This window comes from Oryzias latipes, chromosome 2 (genome assembly GCF_053564925.1).
Source record: "Oryzias latipes strain Hd-rR chromosome 2, Olatipes_Hd-rR_3.1".
Taxonomy (NCBI): domain Eukaryota; kingdom Metazoa; phylum Chordata; class Actinopteri; order Beloniformes; family Adrianichthyidae; genus Oryzias; species Oryzias latipes.
The window spans coordinates 42,466,558-42,485,798 of NC_136238.1; the positions used below are offsets into that span (position 1 = coordinate 42,466,558).

General features: G+C 41.8%; 1 protein-coding gene across 5 annotated transcripts; it reads right to left on the reverse strand.

Moving 5' to 3' along the window:
* Positions 1-342: 342 nt before the first annotated feature.
* On the reverse strand, positions 343-18,893 carry LOC101175298 (chloride intracellular channel protein 5). Of its 5 annotated transcripts, none has more exons than XM_020701376.3 (7): positions 10,757-10,884; positions 8,851-8,948; positions 8,610-8,719; positions 4,985-5,110; positions 3,616-3,722; positions 1,511-1,692; positions 343-1,432 (listed from the first exon to the last, which is right to left on the reverse strand). In XM_020701376.3, exons 2-7 carry the CDS (start codon positions 8,902-8,904, stop codon positions 1,271-1,273), a joined length of 741 nt encoding a protein of 246 aa, XP_020557035.1. In that variant the 5' UTR covers positions 8,905-8,948; positions 10,757-10,884; the 3' UTR covers positions 343-1,270. The 5 variants fall into 5 exon arrangements, 4 of the variants coding, with proteins under 4 accessions (XP_020557035.1, XP_078795792.1, XP_004086085.3 ...); XM_078939666.1 differs by lacking the exon at positions 10,757-10,884 and adding an exon at positions 9,639-9,698; XM_004086037.5 differs by lacking the exons at positions 8,851-8,948; positions 10,757-10,884 and adding an exon at positions 16,552-18,893.
* Between the last annotated feature and the right edge of the window lie 348 nt (positions 18,894-19,241).

Sequence of the window (19,241 nt, forward strand, 5' to 3'; positions counted from 1 at the left end):
TTTTGGTGAGTTTTTGAGCTCGTGGTGGGAGAAATTCTGGCTCAAAGGTGCAGTAGGAAAGGAGCATTGCGAGGAGTTGGGTTTTTCTGAAAACCAACCAATGTCCAGCTTCATTATCCACTAATAGGAAATGAGAAAAAATAGTATTTTGATTGTGTTTTACTCTAGACAGGTTTATTACATAAATCACATCTATAACATCATTTTCATTCATATAATTGTAAGAAAGTCCAGTTTTATAACTTAAATGTCAAAGACGGCGTGTCAGCGAACCAAAGAGAACACCAAAGCATCCAGTCTTGGGTTTCTGGAGGTGGATTGATGTCAGAAAATACCACAGTTATAGTTTACGTTTGTTTATTGCTTTGTAGGATTATACAAATGGTTACATTCATTTACTTAATAGATTGCAATTCAAATGTAAGTGGATTAAAGTTCAAACCAAAATTAAATGAACAGTCAGAAAAATCAGTCTGTCAGAGCCATTTGTAGGCTGGCTATTGAACTGTTTAATCTCTATAGTAACACAAAGACCTTAAATCACTACTAATCTGTTTTCGTAACTTCTGCTGATTGGCAGATTATTATTTTAGATTTTCAGTAAGAACTGATTCAAATATTCTCATGATTTAAAGACTCAAATTTAAATGCTTAACCTTAAAAATAAAAATAAACATTTGTGTTAAAACCATAAAAAACAAAGAATGTGTGGAAAACGTGCTAAAAGTGTATTTTTTATTATGAAATGTAGTGTGTTTGTCTTTAAACTAAGGTAAACGATGCACCTGTGCAAGCCAGCTTCAGCACAGTTCACCTAAATGAGCTGAAGCACAGAGCAGAGCAACATGGCCAGACTTTGGGCTCAAGTGTACTCGGGTGCAGTACACATGGACCCGTGTGAATGCCACTCACATTCCAAGTGATAGTCAGTGTCGTGTTTGCAGGAAACTTGGTTCCACTTGAAGGATAAACATAAAAACACATAAATAAAAAACAAAATTGTAAATCAGTCTGCAAGTGACCTAATCGGTGGTTTTAATTTTTTTTCCTAAAAATGATCATGGTGTTGAGGCTACGTGTACAAAAATCTCATAATAATTGTCAGATGGGCTATGTCTATCTACTGGAGCTGCTTTTCTTCTCTTAGAGTCCCCTAAGGATACTGCAGCTCATTTCTCCTTCTGTTCATTCATTCCTTGTTGATTTTTTGCTCAGTCGTTTCCTTCACGTCTTCGCAGTGATGCATCGAGGAGATGGACGTGAACCGATCCTATTTGATCCTTCTTGCGACGTCTAAATAGGCCCACTCGATCTCCCGGTCAGCAGGGCAGGTTTTGGTAAACTCTTCTTTTTGATAGGCACATTTCAGATACCTCCACACCCCTATCATCTCCGGTGGGATCTCAAAGCCCCTGTACTTCTTGGCCACAACCTGGAAAACATGCAGAGAGGTGTTGGTACTGCTGACAATCCCCTAGTGGGAAAAACCAAATATCCAAATGTACCAAACCTTCAGAATGTGCAGTTTGGGCAACAGGTTGCAGTCGGCCAGGGTGAGCTCATTCCCGTCCAGGAAGCTCCGGGACGACTCGGGCAGGTCTCCAGAGGCTTCTGCGTCAATCTCCTCGGACAGGGGGGTCCTCAGAAAGTCGTCCAGGCGCCACAGAGACTTCAACAAGGTTTTCTCTAAGGCTGGTATCGCAGAGAAGCAGAATGGGAGGTGTTCAAACAGCAAGCAGAGCTTCAAATATTGTGTTTAAACACAGCCAAAAGGTCCTCAAAGTTAAAGTCAAATGCTAATCCTAATCAATGAATGCTAAGCCACATGTGTGGGTCGTGTCCAAATTCCCTCACTAGTCCCTAACACCTAAAAGGCTATGTAGTGCCCTAAATTTTAATGCAATTCAGACACATACTTGCCAATTGCTAATCTAATCACTGATTTCCCGAAGTAAAAATCCCAAAAATCCTACAAATGCAATGCATTTTAGGTTTTCTTTACCAATATAGTGAATTTTTCCCAAAGACATCCCTGAACTTTTTAGGGCACTGCATTTTGGAATTGTAGATTTGGACGAACCAAAAAAAATGGTGAATGGTAGTGAATTTCACGGACAAACAAAAGAAATGAGGATGTATTTGTGTTCAAGTTATCATGTGCTGTTCGGTGACCTGTGTTGGATCATCCAAACATTTGATTTTATATCGCAATGATCCCTGTCAGACAATTGTGGACAAGGTGTTCTAAAAACCTTGTTTTCACTGAGTGGTATGGTCCGACCCTGTCCAGTCCAACTTAGAGAGGTCCAGGCAATTTAGGTGAGGATTCCCACTCCAAGTTGGACCGTCACGGCAGTCTGTTCCATTTGCCTATAGGCCTAACAGGGACCCAAAAATGATACGGTTCGTTTTGACTTAATGGGTCCATTTCATAATAGAAACACTCAAAATACCGGTGTGGTCTGTAGAAGACCAGACCAAAACATGCCGCTCAATGGAAATGAGGCTTGTGTTTCTGCCTTTTTAGTCTGTTTTTCTTCGAGGGGTTGAAGGTTTAGTTGGTTTGATTTGTTTTAAAGTTCTTTGTGTCGGGTCAGTACAACGACACAAGTGGGGACTGTGTAGATCTGTCTACCAGACTAATGGGAGCAGTAGCTGGGTTCATTGTTTTCCCCCCTTAGGTTCACTTTGACACATGGACATGAAGAGTGGGAACCAAACCTTCAACCATTTGATCAGAGGTCGGCCCATAGATTCATTTTGTAGCCTCAATCCATTGTGGTCTTTATCTTACAAAAACTCTTCTTTTAGCTTTAAGGCCCGTACACACCGGGACGAATATTCGCCAGGCGTTATTCGCCAGCGTTTTTCGCCACGTTTTTTGTGTTCACACCCAGGCGATTTTCGCTGACGATGAGTGGAGTGAACATGCAATTTCATTCCCTGACATTAGATGGCGCTTAATGTAAAACAGAAATACTCCTGTACACAAGGTGGCGCTGCGCAACTTTACGCTTCTTAAAGTCGCTTTTCACTCAGAAGAAGAGAGCAAGTATTTACACGCTTGTCAGAATCAAACAAAGAAAACATGAATATTTCAAGCACCAGTAGCTCCAACTGGTGCTTGGTTCGGGGATATTTTAGAATGTCCGTCATTATTGCTTCGCGGCTGTGTAGACGCTACTTGGCGTCTATCTTCTTCGCTGGTATGTGTGCTCAGCAAGGCAGTTTTGTTTGAGCGCCCCCAAGTTGTGTTTTACTGTAACTTCAGAAGCTCCAGACACGTGAGCAAAAGCGCCGTTCTCATTGGTCGAGTAGATTTCGACGCGACGCGTCGAAAAAAAAAAACGAACCCGAGGCGTTTTTTTTTTTGACGCTTTAACGCCTGCCGTTTTTTTCGCGTCGGTGTGCACACTCTCATTGGGGCCCTTTGTTTAGTCACGAGGCGTTAAACGTCGGCGAAAATCGCCGGCGAAATTCGTCCCGGTGTGAACAGGCCTTTAGACCACAACCCAGAACAGACCAAGCCTTCTTTATCTTTTTGTTCTGCTTCTTTGAACCTTCAGGATCTCTTCAGTCGTAACATCCACTGACCTCATCGGAATGGTTTCCTACCGTCATTGGTGTCTTTTCTTGGGTTTTTGATGTAAGCTGAGAATTTGGCGAATATGTCAATTCCAGCTGTGTTGGCTTCAAGGTGTTTGGCAGCTAGTGTGGGGAAGCTGGTACCAAAGAGAAAACAAAGCAGCTGAAGAAACCTGAATGCAGAGTTTGTTACAACGCTGTCCACTCACTAATTGCTACAGATATTGAGATGCTACCCTGAATCCTGACAGATAATAATCAGTTTGGCACGTTTTAAGGAAGCTCAGTCAGAACAGCTCTCTATCTCTGACTCAATTGGGGAAGAACTTGTCTCCTATGGGAAAACCATTTACACAAATAAGTGTTGGGTTGTGCCCGATGACAGACTAGTGACCTCTGTAGGGTGTACCCCATCTTCACCCAACAGTATCTGGGACGAAATAGATATAACAGGTTAGGAAAATGGATGGATGGGTTGTGTACTATTGTCCTAAACAAGGTGCTACACTTTCAGCTCCTTTTTCAGACTGTTTCAAAAACTCAACTACTGCAACCAGAAAAGTTTACTTGGTAACCATTGGGTGGCTTCTTACACAATGAAGTTATTCCCCATTCACTACAATGGAAAACTGTCCTACTTCAGTAGAGGAATACATGCAAACAGCCCTCATGGCTTGATTTAACACAGACGCCAGTTATTCTATGGTTAATTTAGCAAGTTCATCATTAGGTTTCATTTTAAATCATGAAACTGGGCTCAAATGAGGGTGTTACCTTTTGATTTACTGTATGTGACAGAAGAATTGTCAGCCTTTAAATGGTGTAACTGGGAACAGTTCAGCTACTGACAAGCATGTTTTTGTTTTTTGATGACATCATGTCCCGCCAAGTCAATAACAACTAATACAAGCAAGTGATTGCGTGTTTGCAAAGAAGCACACTAAAGCCTTGTTTACACTGAGCGGTGCAGTGCAGTCATAAGTAACCCTAACCCTAACCCCAAAGTCACAAAAACTTTGTATGCCAAAAACCAAAAGCCAAGAGGAAAAAAATAAGCTGCTGGATGATCTCCATTGTTGTTGTTGTTAGCTTCCCCCCACATGCGCCACAGCAGATCCCTCAGTGGAAACAAGGCTTTGTTTTAATGTACCAGTGGAACAACAACTCACCATTCATGGTCTGCCCGATTGTTTACCCAGACAGGCTAACGGTCTATATAACCCAACTTTCCTGAAATCGTCAATCAACTATTACCAAGTACAAAACGCTAGGACTTATATTAAAGGCAATCCTACATGAACAGGAATAAAGATAAGTTCATCCTAAATTGGATCAGAAGCAGATTGGTAAAAATCTGATAAATCACTAAGGTTAAGCTCTTCAGCACTGTATTGTGTACCGGGGTGGGGTCAGTTTCTCCTCCAGGAACTCCTCAATCTTGTTAACATCCACCTTGACTTCCCCATTGTAGGTTATGAAGGGTGGGTTGATGCCTGGAGCAAGGTCCTGTAGGTCAGTCGGCTTCCTGGCAACACCAGTCAAACCATGATGATCAGTTTCATCTAAAACGGCTCTTCGAATACAAAAGTCCATAAAAATCTTTAGGCAGTTTCATCAGAGAGTTTGTTGATATGCACACCAAATGTCAAATATACGTGTGTTTCTTCAGAAATTCTTGACGTGTATCCACCTGTATCCGATGTATTTTAAAGTTTTAATGTCTGCGCACGATAAACGGATTCCAGGAAAATGGCGTCATGACACTCGGTAATGACATTTCTTCCTTTCGGATCATAAACAAAGAATAGCAGCAATGTGGTGCCTATTTTTTGCAAACATATTAGTTCTCACATTCCTACAACTAACATTAAGACCATCAGCACAGGAAACAACAAATGTACAGTTATTATCATCATTGCTAAAAGAAACACACAATGAAATTCAGGTTGGCAGCTCAGTCAAGAATTAGCAAATAAAATAAATGAAAGTTCAAAATTTCCAATAGAATAGAAGCTTATACTAAATTATAATAAAGAGACACCTGAAGAGCTTAATGCTAACAGATGATATTTACAAAGACGAGAGGTTTTGAAAGCTAAGTCATTATGTACACAGATCACCCGAAAGAGTCACGGGATTTCAGAATCACGTGGGCCAGGATTTTCCGACGATTATGTTGATATGGTTAAAGTACAACATAACTCGCATTATTACGATATTTGTTGGCATTGCAACAGACTCAATGTCTCAGAGCCTTCAAAGGAAATGTTGAAGGTCAGTGGTCTATAAGGCCGTGTCCCACACCTACTACATACATTTTTGCATATCGCACAGATGAAAACTGGTCATACATGATCTACGTAGGAAAAGTGAGAACAGTTGTCGTTTTTATGTGAAATTTTCGCAGATGTATCACGAATGATCCAGGTTAAAACCACTGGGTAACACTTTATATTAAGATTCATTAAGAAGCTTTGTTAACACATTAACAAGCATTATAAATGAATTTATAAGGTGTTAGTAAGACATTTATTAGTACAATAAGTCTAATAAGGTTTATTAAATTGCTTAGTTAACACATTTACAAGCATTATAAATGAATTTATAAGGTGTTAGTAAGACATTTATTAGTACAATAAGTCTAATAAGGTTTATTAAATTACTTAGTTAACACATTTAAAAGCATTATTATAAGGATGTTTTCAAGATGCTAATGATGCATTTATTGATATTATAGATGCCTAACAAATGTGTCAGTATTAATAAGCTTAATAAGATTTATTAACAACCTTTGTTAACAAATTAAGAAGTATTATTATTGTTTGGGGTTCTAGTAAGATATTTATTAGCATTATAGATGTCTGACACAAGCCTAAGTGTTCATAAACTTAATAAGTTTTATTGACTAACTTAACAAACTAATAGGCTTTATTAATGTGTCAGATGCTAGTAAGATATTTATTAGCATTATAGATGTCTTGCAAATACCTGAAAGTGTTAATAAGGTTTATTAACATCTGAAGTCAGACCATTGTCTTCAAAATCCATATTACTAAACTGCTTATAAGCTTTACAAATGTATTAATTAACTTTGTTAATAGTTTATTAATTGTTTTGCAGCACCTCATCTAAAGTGAGGACAGATTTTACCACCAACAACCACAATGCATAAAGCTTGTAAAAAGAACTTTATGACATTTAAACAGACTAAACATACACAAATCGTTCTGTAAAAGATATATAATAATTTAATTCAGACAATTACATTTTTTAAAAAACATATAGACTTGTGTTGGATGACTCTAGCATCATAGCTAAGGATAAAGTATTAGCATCTATCCTGAGTGAAACATTCATTGCAAATCCGATCACCAGGAGACAGTTCTCTGCATTCAATGCCAACTGCATTCAACCACTGTTGCCTTGCTTCCGAATCCACTAGAAAGTTGCACAAGCTAGTAATTTTTGAAGACCGAAGACAATAAACCTACAGGAGCCATGCTAAAGCCAACACGCTAACCTGCCCATCTTTGATTCTGAAAGGAATCAAAGAAGGGCAGGTTAACTAATGTCACCATTGGCTAATGAATCTGTCAATCAAACTCATCAGCAATGCAGGAGTGCTCGCTTTCAGCCAATTGAATGGCCTCTTAGACTTTGCTTTCACACAGGTGACGAAAAAAGCCCCGCCCATCTTTGATTCTGTACCAGTCGGTCGTTAGCGTGTTAGCTTTAGCATGGCTGCTAAAGTGGTCTTCAAAAATTACTAGCTTGTGCAACTTTCTTGTAGACTTTGAAGCAAGGCAACAGTGGTTGAATGCAGTTGGCATTGAATGCAGAGAATTGTCTCCTGGTGATCGGATTTGCAATGAATGTTTCACTCAGGATAGATGCTAATACTTTATCCTTAGCTATGATGCTAGAGTCATCCAACACCAGTCTATATGTTTTTAAAAAAAGTGTATTTGTCTGAATTAAATTATTATATATCTTTTACAGAACGATTTGTGTATGTTTAGTCTGTTTAAATGTCATAAAGTTCTTTTTACAAGCTTTATGCATTGTGGTTGTTGGTGGTAAAATCTGTCCTCACTTTAGATGAGGTGCTGCAAAACAATTAATAAACTATTAACAAAGTTAATTAATACATTTGTAAAGCTTATAAGCAGTTTAGTAATATGGATTTTGAAGACAATGGTCTGACTTTAGATGTTAATAAACCTTATTAACACTTTCAGGTATTTGCAAGACATCTATAATGCTAATAAATATCTTACTAGAACCCCAAACAATAATAATACTTCTTAATTTGTTAACAAAGGTTGTTAATAAATCTTATTAAGCTTATTAACACTGACACATTTGTTAGGCATCTATAATATCAATAAATGCATCATTAGCATCTTGAAAACATCCTAATAATAATGCTTGTAAATGTGTTAACTAAGTAATTTAATAAACCTTATTAGACTTATTGTACTAATAAATGTCTTACTAACACCTTATAAATTCATTTATAATGCTTGTTAATGTGTTAACAAAGCTTCTTAAGGAATCTTAATATAAAGTGTTACCCAATTCATTAGTGATTCATGCGTCAATTACATATTTGAATGTGAAAGTCATACATCGGCGGTTCATGCCTGAAAAATCAGTTAGACATACGTGGAACGGTCGTGGAAAGACACAAATTTGTCTATGCATCTCACAAAATTCACATACATTTGCATAAGATTGACGTAATAGTGGTGTATAAACTACGAAAAACAAGCATAAACTACGTAATTATCAACAGACCAAAACTTTTGGACATCTTAAAACCGAATTAATGTAAAGTCCGTCGGCTGAAACCCTCAACGGACATCTGCGCACATCAACGAATGACGATGCAAAAGACACTTTAGAATGTTACGTATGTATCAAGAAATTTTGAAATGACATACATGGAAAATGCACAAAATGTACATCTTGGATGTTTGACGTGGCCTTAAGGTAGTATTTCAATATTGGTGTGTGAGTTTTACCTTTTTAGGTCAACTGTGGTGACATTGAAGATGACCCCTTTTAACCACAGGATCATGAAGAGTCTCTGGGAAAAAGGGCAGTTTCCGATGCTCTCCCCATCACCTCCTGCCTGCAAATACAGACACACAGAGCTGCATTACTGTTTGGAAAGAAACCTGAGAGCCTTTTGGCTTCTCTTCTGGAACTGGACGCATTAGTTATGGGTTATTTTTCTTTTCTCTCAATCCCCTGATATTCTACCTGTACCAAAAAGTAAGGTTGGCTAAATCCAGGCCTGGTGAAAGGAACATCCATCACTTATCTCCTTTCCTGCCTGTGAAATAAACATCCCTGAACATCTAAAATGGAAAAAGAAATGTGGTGAAAACTTGTGGAGACCTTTGAATACGACCAAATAAGATACAGTCCTTTCTATTTCTTTAAATCAGTAAACTGTGACGTACAGCTCACTTGAATTAAACTTAAACTTCATTTCCCATGATGCACAAACACAAAAGGTCAATGGTTCAGAAAGTAGGTCGGTGTTGTCAGTGTTTTCATACTTTCTGTGTTTATAAAGACATTTTCACCAATTTGCCCACCAAGAGTTTATCAACCCTCACCTCTTGTAGCAGAACCAGTTTGACGTTTTTCAATGAAACATAATAAATCCAAGAAAATTAAAGTACTGCAGAACAGAAACCTGCTAAAACCAGGCCAGATTGTTTTGATCTTTTCCTGTTTAAAAAATCATAAAAGTTTTTAGTTGTGTCTAAGGTGACTTCATTTGCCAATGACTTCTCTAAGAGCCAAAAAACGAAAATTAAGGCAGACATCAAAGGTTAACTTAACCGTTTAAGAATCTGCAGCTTTGCACGTGTTTACAGATCTATGATCTTTCTATGGAAAAGTCATCCTTTAGAGACGGTTGATCCGATGCAGAAACAGGAGGCAGAGGGGGAGGCGAATGGTAAATGGTGTAAACTTGTATAGCGCTTTTCTACCTTCCCTAATGGCCCAAAGTGCTTTAAAGTCACAGTTCAATTCACCTATTCTCCACTGCCAAACACTGGCACCAACTTTCCACCAGAGGAAAGGTGGGGTTCAGTGTCTTGCCCAAGGACACATTGATATATGGCGGAAATCAAACCGGCAGTCTTCCTTTCAGAGGTCGACTGGCCTACCAGGATGAATAGAACCCAGAATCTATCAGGGCAGCAGATGAAGATGGTTTTTTAGAGGAATAGTGATGGTGTTGGTAGATGGATGCTGATGTTGGAGCTACCAGGAAAGAGTAGGTTCATGGATGTAAAGAAGGGAGGATGTTTGTTTTCGATGAAGAGGATGAGGAAGGTTGGAAAGACAACAAGGAATAAAAGAATTGATGATTTGAAAACTAAAACTAAAAGTATAAATACATATTCTTTTTGTTAAAAGGGAGGGAGAGGGGCAAAGTGTGTGTGTGTGTGGGGGGGGGGGGGGGTAGAAGAAAAAGAAATAAAGAAATAAAGAGGGAGGGGGATACAGGTGCTGAGTTGCTAATTTGAATAGGTTATTAATTTAAGCTGTGCAAAATGTATGCTAGATCTGCAGAAAGACAAATATTACATCCAAACGTGAAATTCTGACACTAAGATGAGCGGCAGACATCTGTCCATCGATACACTGTGGGTTAGGAGGAGGGATAAAGCAGACAGGGAGCCGTGTGACAGTGTGCATGTACGTGCATGTGGGGGTGGAGATGCATGCATGCTGCCAAAGTGAACCGTGTGATCATAAGAGGAACCAGATCCTCCCCAGCACGACAAGCCAGACCAGGAGAGAGGTGGAGACCCCCGGACCAGGAGTGTCCCCGCTTGGGCTGCACTTGAGCGGGGTAAACAAGCATTTGAAAGAAAATCAACTTAATCTAAGAGGAAGATTTTGCTTTCAGGTCGTAGATAACGGCCACAAAATGAATCAATCATCTGCTCCGTTTTGTCTGAGGCAGTTCAGTCCAGATGGCTCCTTCATGAACTTTTCTACTACAAAGACAGATCATCTTAATTGACTGTCCAGCAAACAGTCTTGACCTTAAATTTCAGATCTGCAACCAGCAGGACAGACAAACACTCCAGACATCATTTGAGGTCCACTTTTGAAATCCTAAAGGAATATCTTGACTTACCTTCACAAACAACTCGATAGAAGGGAAGCCAAGTTTTTTTCTAGCAATGTCAAACCAGGACATGACGATCCGTCACGTCAGGCAAAACCGGGACAGAGAGAAAGTCCGACGGGAGCCACAGCCAGTCAGTCGGTCTGTGACAACAAACCCAGAAGGCTTCTCAAATACACCCAGTCTGACTGTCTGCTCCTCGCCTTCACTGACTCCGCTGACCCACACAGACAATGCCTTTGTGTGTGCGTGTCACAAATGCCAAGCCCACAATGCTGTTTACCATCTGGACACAAACTCTGTCCATTTCTGGTTAGATCATCAAATATACAACTGATAGTTGGCAGTAACATTTGTCATACTGGTTTAGGCTAAACGGAGTTTGTTTGAAAGTATTTGTGTGTCTAAATCTACTAAATGTTTTTCTGTAGAGGAAAACTACTCCTATGTGATGGATATAACCTTTAGCCAATTTCTCCACCCCTATGTCTCCAGAGTGTCAACCTCTTGACTTCTAAGTAACACATGAAGGGTGGGGTCTGGTGTGGAGTAAAGCTGTAGCTCGAAGGATTACCAATCAATCCATATGACCAGACCTGACATTTTCCTATAACAGAAACATTTGTACACTACATAATTTCACCGAGTGTACCAGGAAATAAAGTATAGATTTCCAATTCTAAGTTGTTTATGGGAAGTAGACATTGATCAAGCCTTAAAAGTCAGAAAACGCTTTTTACTACAGTCTGTCTGAATGAAGCGGTGCTGAAACAGAATGTAGAATGACACAACTCTGTGAGCTTTAGTTAGTCAACATTGTACAGTATGTGACATTAACCGTCAAACATAGAAGTGGCAGTGTGGTGGTATGGAGCTACTTTGCTGGATCCAAGGTTGGTGACTTGTACACACCGGCTTGGCAGTTGGCGTTTGAGTGATCACTATCAATGAAAAGTCAATTTAAATGCCTGTAAAAACGGGTTTCGGGCTCCTGCATCTAAAATGATCGCATTTACGTGTCGCTACGAAAGCTTTTAAGTGAGTTTTTGGGCTCTATGTACAAACCATTGAACACATGCTAAACTTTCAACTGCTTGGGCGTCAAACAGCTGAACTTTGACCAGTCAGGGACTCCGTTGGTTGGAGTCTCATCCTCCAACAAAATGATGACCCCCAAACACAAACCCAGGCAATGCCACAATCAACCGAGGTCAAATATGATGGTAACCTTGTAAACATGAAGTGACCAGCACAGTCTCTTGACTTAAAAACCATTGAGTCACCGGTAGTTTGCAATTAACTTGACAGAAGAATGAACAAAAAATGACCTAGAACTGTCCAAACTGTGTGCCAACTTTTGCAAGAGACTTGGAATATTTCCATTTAGTTAAAAAAAAAAAAGCTATTTTCAGTCATGCCATGTGAAGTGTGTCACTCCATTGCAAAAGGCTTTTTGATTGCCAGCAACTACTCTGAAGTGTTGGGTTGTTGACTAGAGTCCGGTGCGGGTGTTACAAAGTCATCGTTTTCGATTTTTCGTCGTCGATTTATGGTAGTAAATTTTAATGACGGGCCCAATGTCTTCTACAACATTAGTTTTAATGATCTTAGTAGTCCAGATATCCTAAAATCCGTCAAGCTCGTTGGTCATACACTCAATGTCTCGATACCATAATGAGGACAGAGGGGGTATGTGATAAAAAAAAATCTTTTAAATACATTTTGGTCCTGCAAAGGGACTGGCGACTTTTCCTGGCTCTGTCTATACCCAAAAGTGGCTGAGATAGGAAGCTCATCCCCCCGAAAGGGATTTGAAAAATGGATGAATGGATGAGTACATGTTGTCATATAAAGTCCAAGACGTATTTTTCCAGTTCCAGTTCTTCTGGTGCCGAGGTAGGGCGGTCAACCTCTGATTGACCGTGTCTGATTTGCGAGAGGATCGCAGGTTTGGTTCCTGCCTAGCCCGGTGTCGAAGTGTTCTTGACCATGACACTGAACCCCACACGGTCTCTGGTGAATATAGGTTGGTGCCAGTATTTAGCAGTGGAGCCACCATCAGTGTGTGAGTGTGTGTGCCACTGGGTGAATGACACTGTGATTGTAAAGCTCTTCTAAGAAGATAACAACGCACTAAGGATACACCATTTCCAGCATTTACTCTAAAAGGAAAGGCTGAATTGTTGTGAATAAAAAAATTGAAACATCGGAGTGTTCTAAAATATTTCACCAGAAATGTTTTCTTTTGGTTCTTTTAATTCATTGATTTTGAACAGGATCCGTTCAGCTCAAGCAGAGCCTATTCACAGTTCCACATTCAGATCTAAGTGCTGCCTAGTACTGTGACAACTAGGCAGCTCCGTTGTAGCAACTGAGGTCATGATCTCTCCAGAGGGCACCACAGTTGGTTCACAAAGGTGGGGCAAACACTGGTGTATCCCTCACCTGGATTTAATCCTGCCATTCTTAGGATGTGAACCAGCAACCTTTCAGTCGAAAGGAAGCATTGCTAATCACTAAGCCGCTACCCTACACTCACAAGTTTTTAAATCATGAGTCTGTGGGGAAAGAACCAATTTCCTTGAGTTAGTGACCGCACAGTAAGACCGGTTTGTACGTGCGGTAACAAGAACAGAGTCTGTTGTCGTTGGTGCTAATACTGGGTCTAAGCTCATGGCTCCAAACAGCAGGCTAATCGGCTTACAGAGTGAGAATGCAGATATTAACCCTGTAGGCACCAGGAGAACACAGGTACTCCACCTTTACCCAATGTCTCATACAAACCAAGCAAACACGACTACATTTGCTGATAACTTTAAAATCTTCCATCTGTTGATTTTCCACACAATGAGACGCTTGAGCTGCTCCAGAACATTCCCTACCGTCCCTGTCTGCAGAGCCAAGACAGCCTTGGACAAAGGATGGAATTGTGTGGAGAGGGAGATTGTTATGGTCCAAGTGAGGTGGTTCTTAGATATTCAATTATCCTCCTTTATCCCACCCACTGGATTTAAGCCACAGAAAGGAATGTGGCGCTGAAGGTTAAGACAGTATGATTCATTGTAATGCTAGGTTCACAATGGGCTCTGAAATGCTCATTTGGAAGATCGCTTCCAACAGAAAGTCTATGTAAACAAGTGTAAATGCGCGTTTTTAGGCTTCCGTGTTCAAAGCTCTCCTATCCACGCGTTGCTACGCAAGTTTTTTAGTCAGTTTTCAGACTCTTCCTACAAAACTTCCATCAAACGCACGATTAACTAGGGACCGGATTTGGTTGTGACGTATGGATAGTAAACGCATGCACAGTGTGTACATAACTTGATACATTACCGATTACTTGGTATTGTTGTTCAAATGCAATCTGTTGTTGTTATTGTTCACTTTTCAGATTATTCTGTCAGGGGTCGCCACAGCACACAGCAGTTTGGCAGAGATTTTAACACCGGATACCCTTCTTGACATAGCCCTGAATTCTATCCAGGCTGGGGACCGGCACAGGGAAACTCAGACTTTGGCCCCCTTGCTAAAAGCATGCCCCCTGTGAATGGTAGCCTGATATTCAATTTCAATCTATAACTTTACAGTATTACACTATGAAAATTGTTATGTCCTTTATTACTTTTTTACACTTTTTCTAAAACAGCTGCAAAAGTAGAACACAGCATCTGAAGCGGCAAATTTACTGCCAGTTGTTTCTCACTTATTTAAGGCTGGATATTGTTTAATGAAGATGACTCATGATACTGTTTATGTATGATGACGTGACAGCATCATTAATCAAAATCAAAATATAAGCAAACAACTGCAAACAATTGGAAAACAAAGACCAAACAGAGCTGTCAGTTTTTGTCAGAGAAAACTAAAACAAAACGACCCTATGAAAGCAGGTTCAAATCTGCTAGCTCACAACAAGACTAGCAGCTTTGTAAAAAGACTGGACCAAACCCAATGAACCCTAGAAATCGTGGAATGTATGTACTGTGGCTTCCTAAGAAAGACTCTGAATTGTCCTGATAGAATCAGGTAATTAAATGATTGTAAAGTTCTCTATCTTGACTGCTCCACTTTCTAAATGTACCTCAGAGCGGTTTGAATCCTGGCTGGGTTGTTTTTGTGCAGAGTTTGTCTGTTCTCCCCGGTCACGTGTGGGTTTTCTCCTGTCTCCTCCTACAGTCCAAAAACATGCTTCATTGGGTGATTGATGGCTCTATGTTGTCCCTCTGGTGTGAATGTGAGTGTTGGTGTTGACTTGCAATGGACTAATGTACTAATAAACCTCACCTTCACACAACAGTAGCATGATAGCCTCCAGCAACCCCATTACCCCAACTAAGACGTACCAACTGCCCCAACTCTGTGTACCTCGCCTTTGCTCCCGCTCCTACACCTGGCTGTGGATCCTGCCTCTGGCTCGTCTCTGGCTCGTCTCTGCTCTGTTCCTGACCGAGTACCTCGTCTCTGCTCCTGCTCCTACACCTGGCTGTGGTTCATGTCTCCGGCTCGACTAGCGCCCCTGACTGTCCCCCCAACCACGGCTGGATCAAGCTCGTCTGCTGGACTTTATATATGTAGTTGTAGATTTAGATAAGTTAATTCTTCTCTAAGAGTTCTGGTAAATCGCCTGTCCGTCCTGGGAGAGGATCCCTCCTTCACCCCTGAGGTTTCTTCGTTTTTTCCGGAATCCGGTATTGTTAGGAGTTTTTCCTTACCGCGAAGGGGGGTCTAAGGGCAGGGATGCCAGTATAGCTTAGTCAGTTTGTTAGTTCATTTTAGTATTTTCCTATTGAACTCTTTGTATTCATGATCCTTTTGAGTTCATGTTTTACTTCGAAGCCCATCGAGACGACTGTTGTTGTGATTTTGGGCTATACAAATAAAATTGAATTGAATTGAATTAAGTGGATTTATAAAATGGATGTGTGCACTTGACAAGTAAATTGGACACAGCTGTACGATTTTTCATGGTCTTTCCTTGTCTACGCCCTTTTGACCTATTGTATTGATAGGTCACACACTGCCTGGAGTCCCCTAATCTCCCTGGAACAACTATAATTTTCATTTATACCTGATAGAACATTTGCTCTTTGCAAGACTTGTATGAAATACTACCGGAATCCAATTTCGATTTAGAGGTGGAGAGACACATCCCCTTTGTGGTGAAAACATTTTTGAATCACTTGTACTTTGTTCTTAACTAAAAGCTCTAGATCACTGATGAGATCTAGTGTCCACCAATAAATTATTAAGGTCTTTGTCTTTGGGTTCAATTGCTGCTTCTGCAGGAGCTACACCCTGTTCATCCGGTGATCCCATGTGTCCTCTCATTAGAAAAAAAACAAAGATAGTTGAAGTGGGCATGAACCCTGACCTCAGACTCAAAGACACTAACATTGACTTCGGTCACGACATTGAAACCCCCCCCCCCCCCCCCCCCCCCCATGCACAATGAAGTTTGGGTGAAGCCAGAAGGACAACATCATCTGCAAAACTGTGGAGATGAAATCCTGTGGTTCCCCACTTATAACTGTTTTTTAGAAGTTGTGACTGGCAACCTGCCCGGGGTGTACCCCACCTTCACCCAACAGTAGCCGGGACAGATTCTGGGACCCCACAAGGGATTCAGTGGGTTAAGAAGATGGATGGATGGCAGCAGTAAAGTGGAAGCTCTTGCTTCGTAACACGTTTTTCACTGCAGACCGTTTGTGAACGTTTTAACAAAACAAAAAAAATTACCCAACATGTCCTAAGAGATGTAATTCTTAAAGGGTCTTTTGACCAACAGTGTAGTATTTTTGGTTTCTTACCTTCACATACAGAGCAATGTTGTGATCCTCCTCTTGGCCAGTCCTGTTGTCCCTCCGCAGTACGGGTGGGGGGCTCTCCACCTTCTTGTGGGAGATCAGTTTGACATCCTCCCGCCTCTCTTGCTGCGGGATGAACGAACGGCCTTCGTCCATTAGCACCACCCGCTTCTTCTTCACCTGCTCCACCTTTTTCTTGGACTCGTCTCTGATCACCGACTTCAGCTCCTTGATCCAGTCCTCCTTCCTCTGCGAGCACATCACCTCCGGCACTACCTCTTTCTTGAACCCCTCTCCCGCCCCCTTTGCGGTTTCCCAAACGTCCTTCCGGACCGGTCTCAGGTCTTTTCTCCAGTCCTTCACCTCCGCTGCGTTTACGCTCTCCAGTTGCTCTTTGATGATCCAGTCGTTGTCCTTTCTCCTCAGTGAGGTCACTCTTGCTCCTGCTTGTTCTTCTTTCCCAGACAGCTGTTGTTGTGGACAAATCCCATTCTCCATCACCTCTTTCAGTCCTTTCACCTTTATTTTGATGTCCAGCTTCATCTTATTGTTTCCTTCCTTCCATGTCACTTCTTTCTTCTCTTCCTTTTGAACACGTTTGTCCTCCTTCGCTTCTTCTTTTTGGACATTTTTCTGCTTCTCATTCTTCTCTTCTTCCACTTTCCTGACATTTTTTGGCTTCTCGTTGTTTGTTTGATCCGTTTTCACGTCTTCCTCCTGTTTCTTCTTTGTGTTCTCGCTCCCATCGTTTCCTTCTCCGGTTCTCCGGCTCTTTTCTTCTCGGACTTGAACGTTCTCCCAACCTTCTTTCTCGTCACGTAAAGGGCCTGAAACAGCAGACAAGTCCATGTCCTCAATCTCATCATCCAACACAGTCACAGGATCTTCTGCCATCTCCACCTCCTCCGGTTCTCCTGCCTCCTCCTTCATTTCCACCACGCCTCTTTGCCTCAGCTCCTCTCGGAGATGTTCTCTCCAGTCTGAACTGAGATCTGTGAGAAGCAGAACTGGATTCTTTTGGTCTGTTTTCTCCTCGGATCTAGATTTCTCCTGGTCCGGGTCATCTTCCACGGTGCCCTCTTTTATCTGACTCAGTTGTCCACCTCCTGGCCCCTCCTCTCCACTCTGCACTTCTGGTTTTGTTTGCTGTCCATTTAGATGCTCTCTTTCGTTGTGTTGCTGCCCAAGATCTTCATCCCCACCCTCCTCCCCCTCTTCCACATCCTTTACATCCATCACTTCATAGGCCTTCACTGCCATCTCCTTAAGTTCAACCCCTCCTCTGGACTCATGTGCTTGCTCAGAACCCGCCACTAACCGCTGCGGCTCTGGATTTCCAGGTGTCACTTCTGGAAGTTCTAACCTTGAATTAGCGGCTTCTGGAACGTTCTCCTGGACAGCTTCGTCCTGCATCGCTCTGCAGGTTGTGGTGCTTCCCTGACAGTTCTCTGCCGGTTCCTGGTCGACTGGAGTCTCCCAGGTGACGTGTGGGGTTTTGGTGAGGTTCACAGCTGCAAACAGATGTTTATCCTCTGAGGTGTTTCCTTCAAACCCTGCAGTGTCGTCCTGAAGGTGATCAGATATCCCTGCAGGCCTGTCTTCAGAGGAACAGTTACTTTCTTCTTCATTCAGTTTTTTCTCCTCAAACTCCACCCTTTGTGGTGCTTCGTGGTCACCACTGATTTGGAGGTCTACTCCATCAGCCTCGACTGATACAAAAAGGTCAGGACATTCTGTCACTTCCACAACCCTCTCCTCCTCCTCAGCTGTTTCCATCTCCGTCTTTCTTCTTACGTTTGACAGCAGGGACATTTCTATACCGTTCTGGTCTTCAGCTCCACCCTCAGCTTCGCCCATCATCAGGACGTCCTCACCCACCTCCTCGGCCAGCTCCACCTCCTCATCCTCCACGTCCTCCTGGGCGTCCAGGTCTGAGCAGATGGACAGCGGGCTGTGTTCGAGCGCTCTGTTTGACACGTCTGGGTTTGTGGTGGAGCTGGACTGAGCCATGAGGGCAGAGGGAGGAAGCCAAATACCAGCAGGGAACCAGAGTCCAGGATGGCAGGTTTAGGGAATCAGGCCGGTGGTCCACACAAGGTTTAAGGAAGCATAGTGAAAAGAATCCAAGGTGTGAATAAATAGAAATCAAAGCAAAAAAAAGTTTAAAAATCTGGAGGGGAAATGCAGTTTTTCATGAGCAGAAAGTACTAAAGGAGAAAAAAAGTCAATGTTCCACTCTTTGGGATGTCTCAAATGCTACGAAAAGCAAACTACGATGTGAAAATCATTAAAAATAAGTCAAAAATAAGAATTGTCCGGTTATTTCCGTGAAGGCATCACGCCGACTTTCCTCCTCTCTGGCTCCTTCTCTCCCTCCTGAGGGGATTAGGTGACGGCTGATCCCCACATGACCAGAGGCTTAAACCCCTCTGCCGCCCTGGAATGAACACCGCCTTCACTCTCACTTCACTGAGGAAAACACCGGCAGGAGTTCAGGACCATCTGGCCCGGTTCCAACCACCAGGAAGGAGCAGCTCTACCGATGCGTCACGCCATGAGCCCCTTTTTCTGTTAAACCTTATCGAGATTTGATCACTCCTTTAATGAACAACATGAACCATTGACTATATGAGAACTGGACTGAGCGACCCCTCCCCCGTCACTTTCTAGTACCCATAAAAATCCTATAGACT

What these genes read in the sequence shown, in the direction of transcription:
- LOC101175298 (XM_004086037.5), bottom strand. Translation starts at nt 18,558, where the DNA reads ATGGCTCAGTCCAGCTCCACCACAAACCCAGACGTGTCAAACAGAGCG. An exon ending in ACATTGCTCTGTATGTGAAG is followed by an intron (nt 8,720 to 16,551) that starts GTAAGAAACCAA and finishes CTGTATTTGCAG; the next exon opens with GCAGGAGGTGATGGGGAGAG. An exon ending in GAGAAACTGACCCCACCCCG is followed by an intron (nt 3,723 to 4,984) that starts GTACACAATACA and finishes CTTTGGTACCAG; the next exon opens with CTTCCCCACACTAGCTGCCA.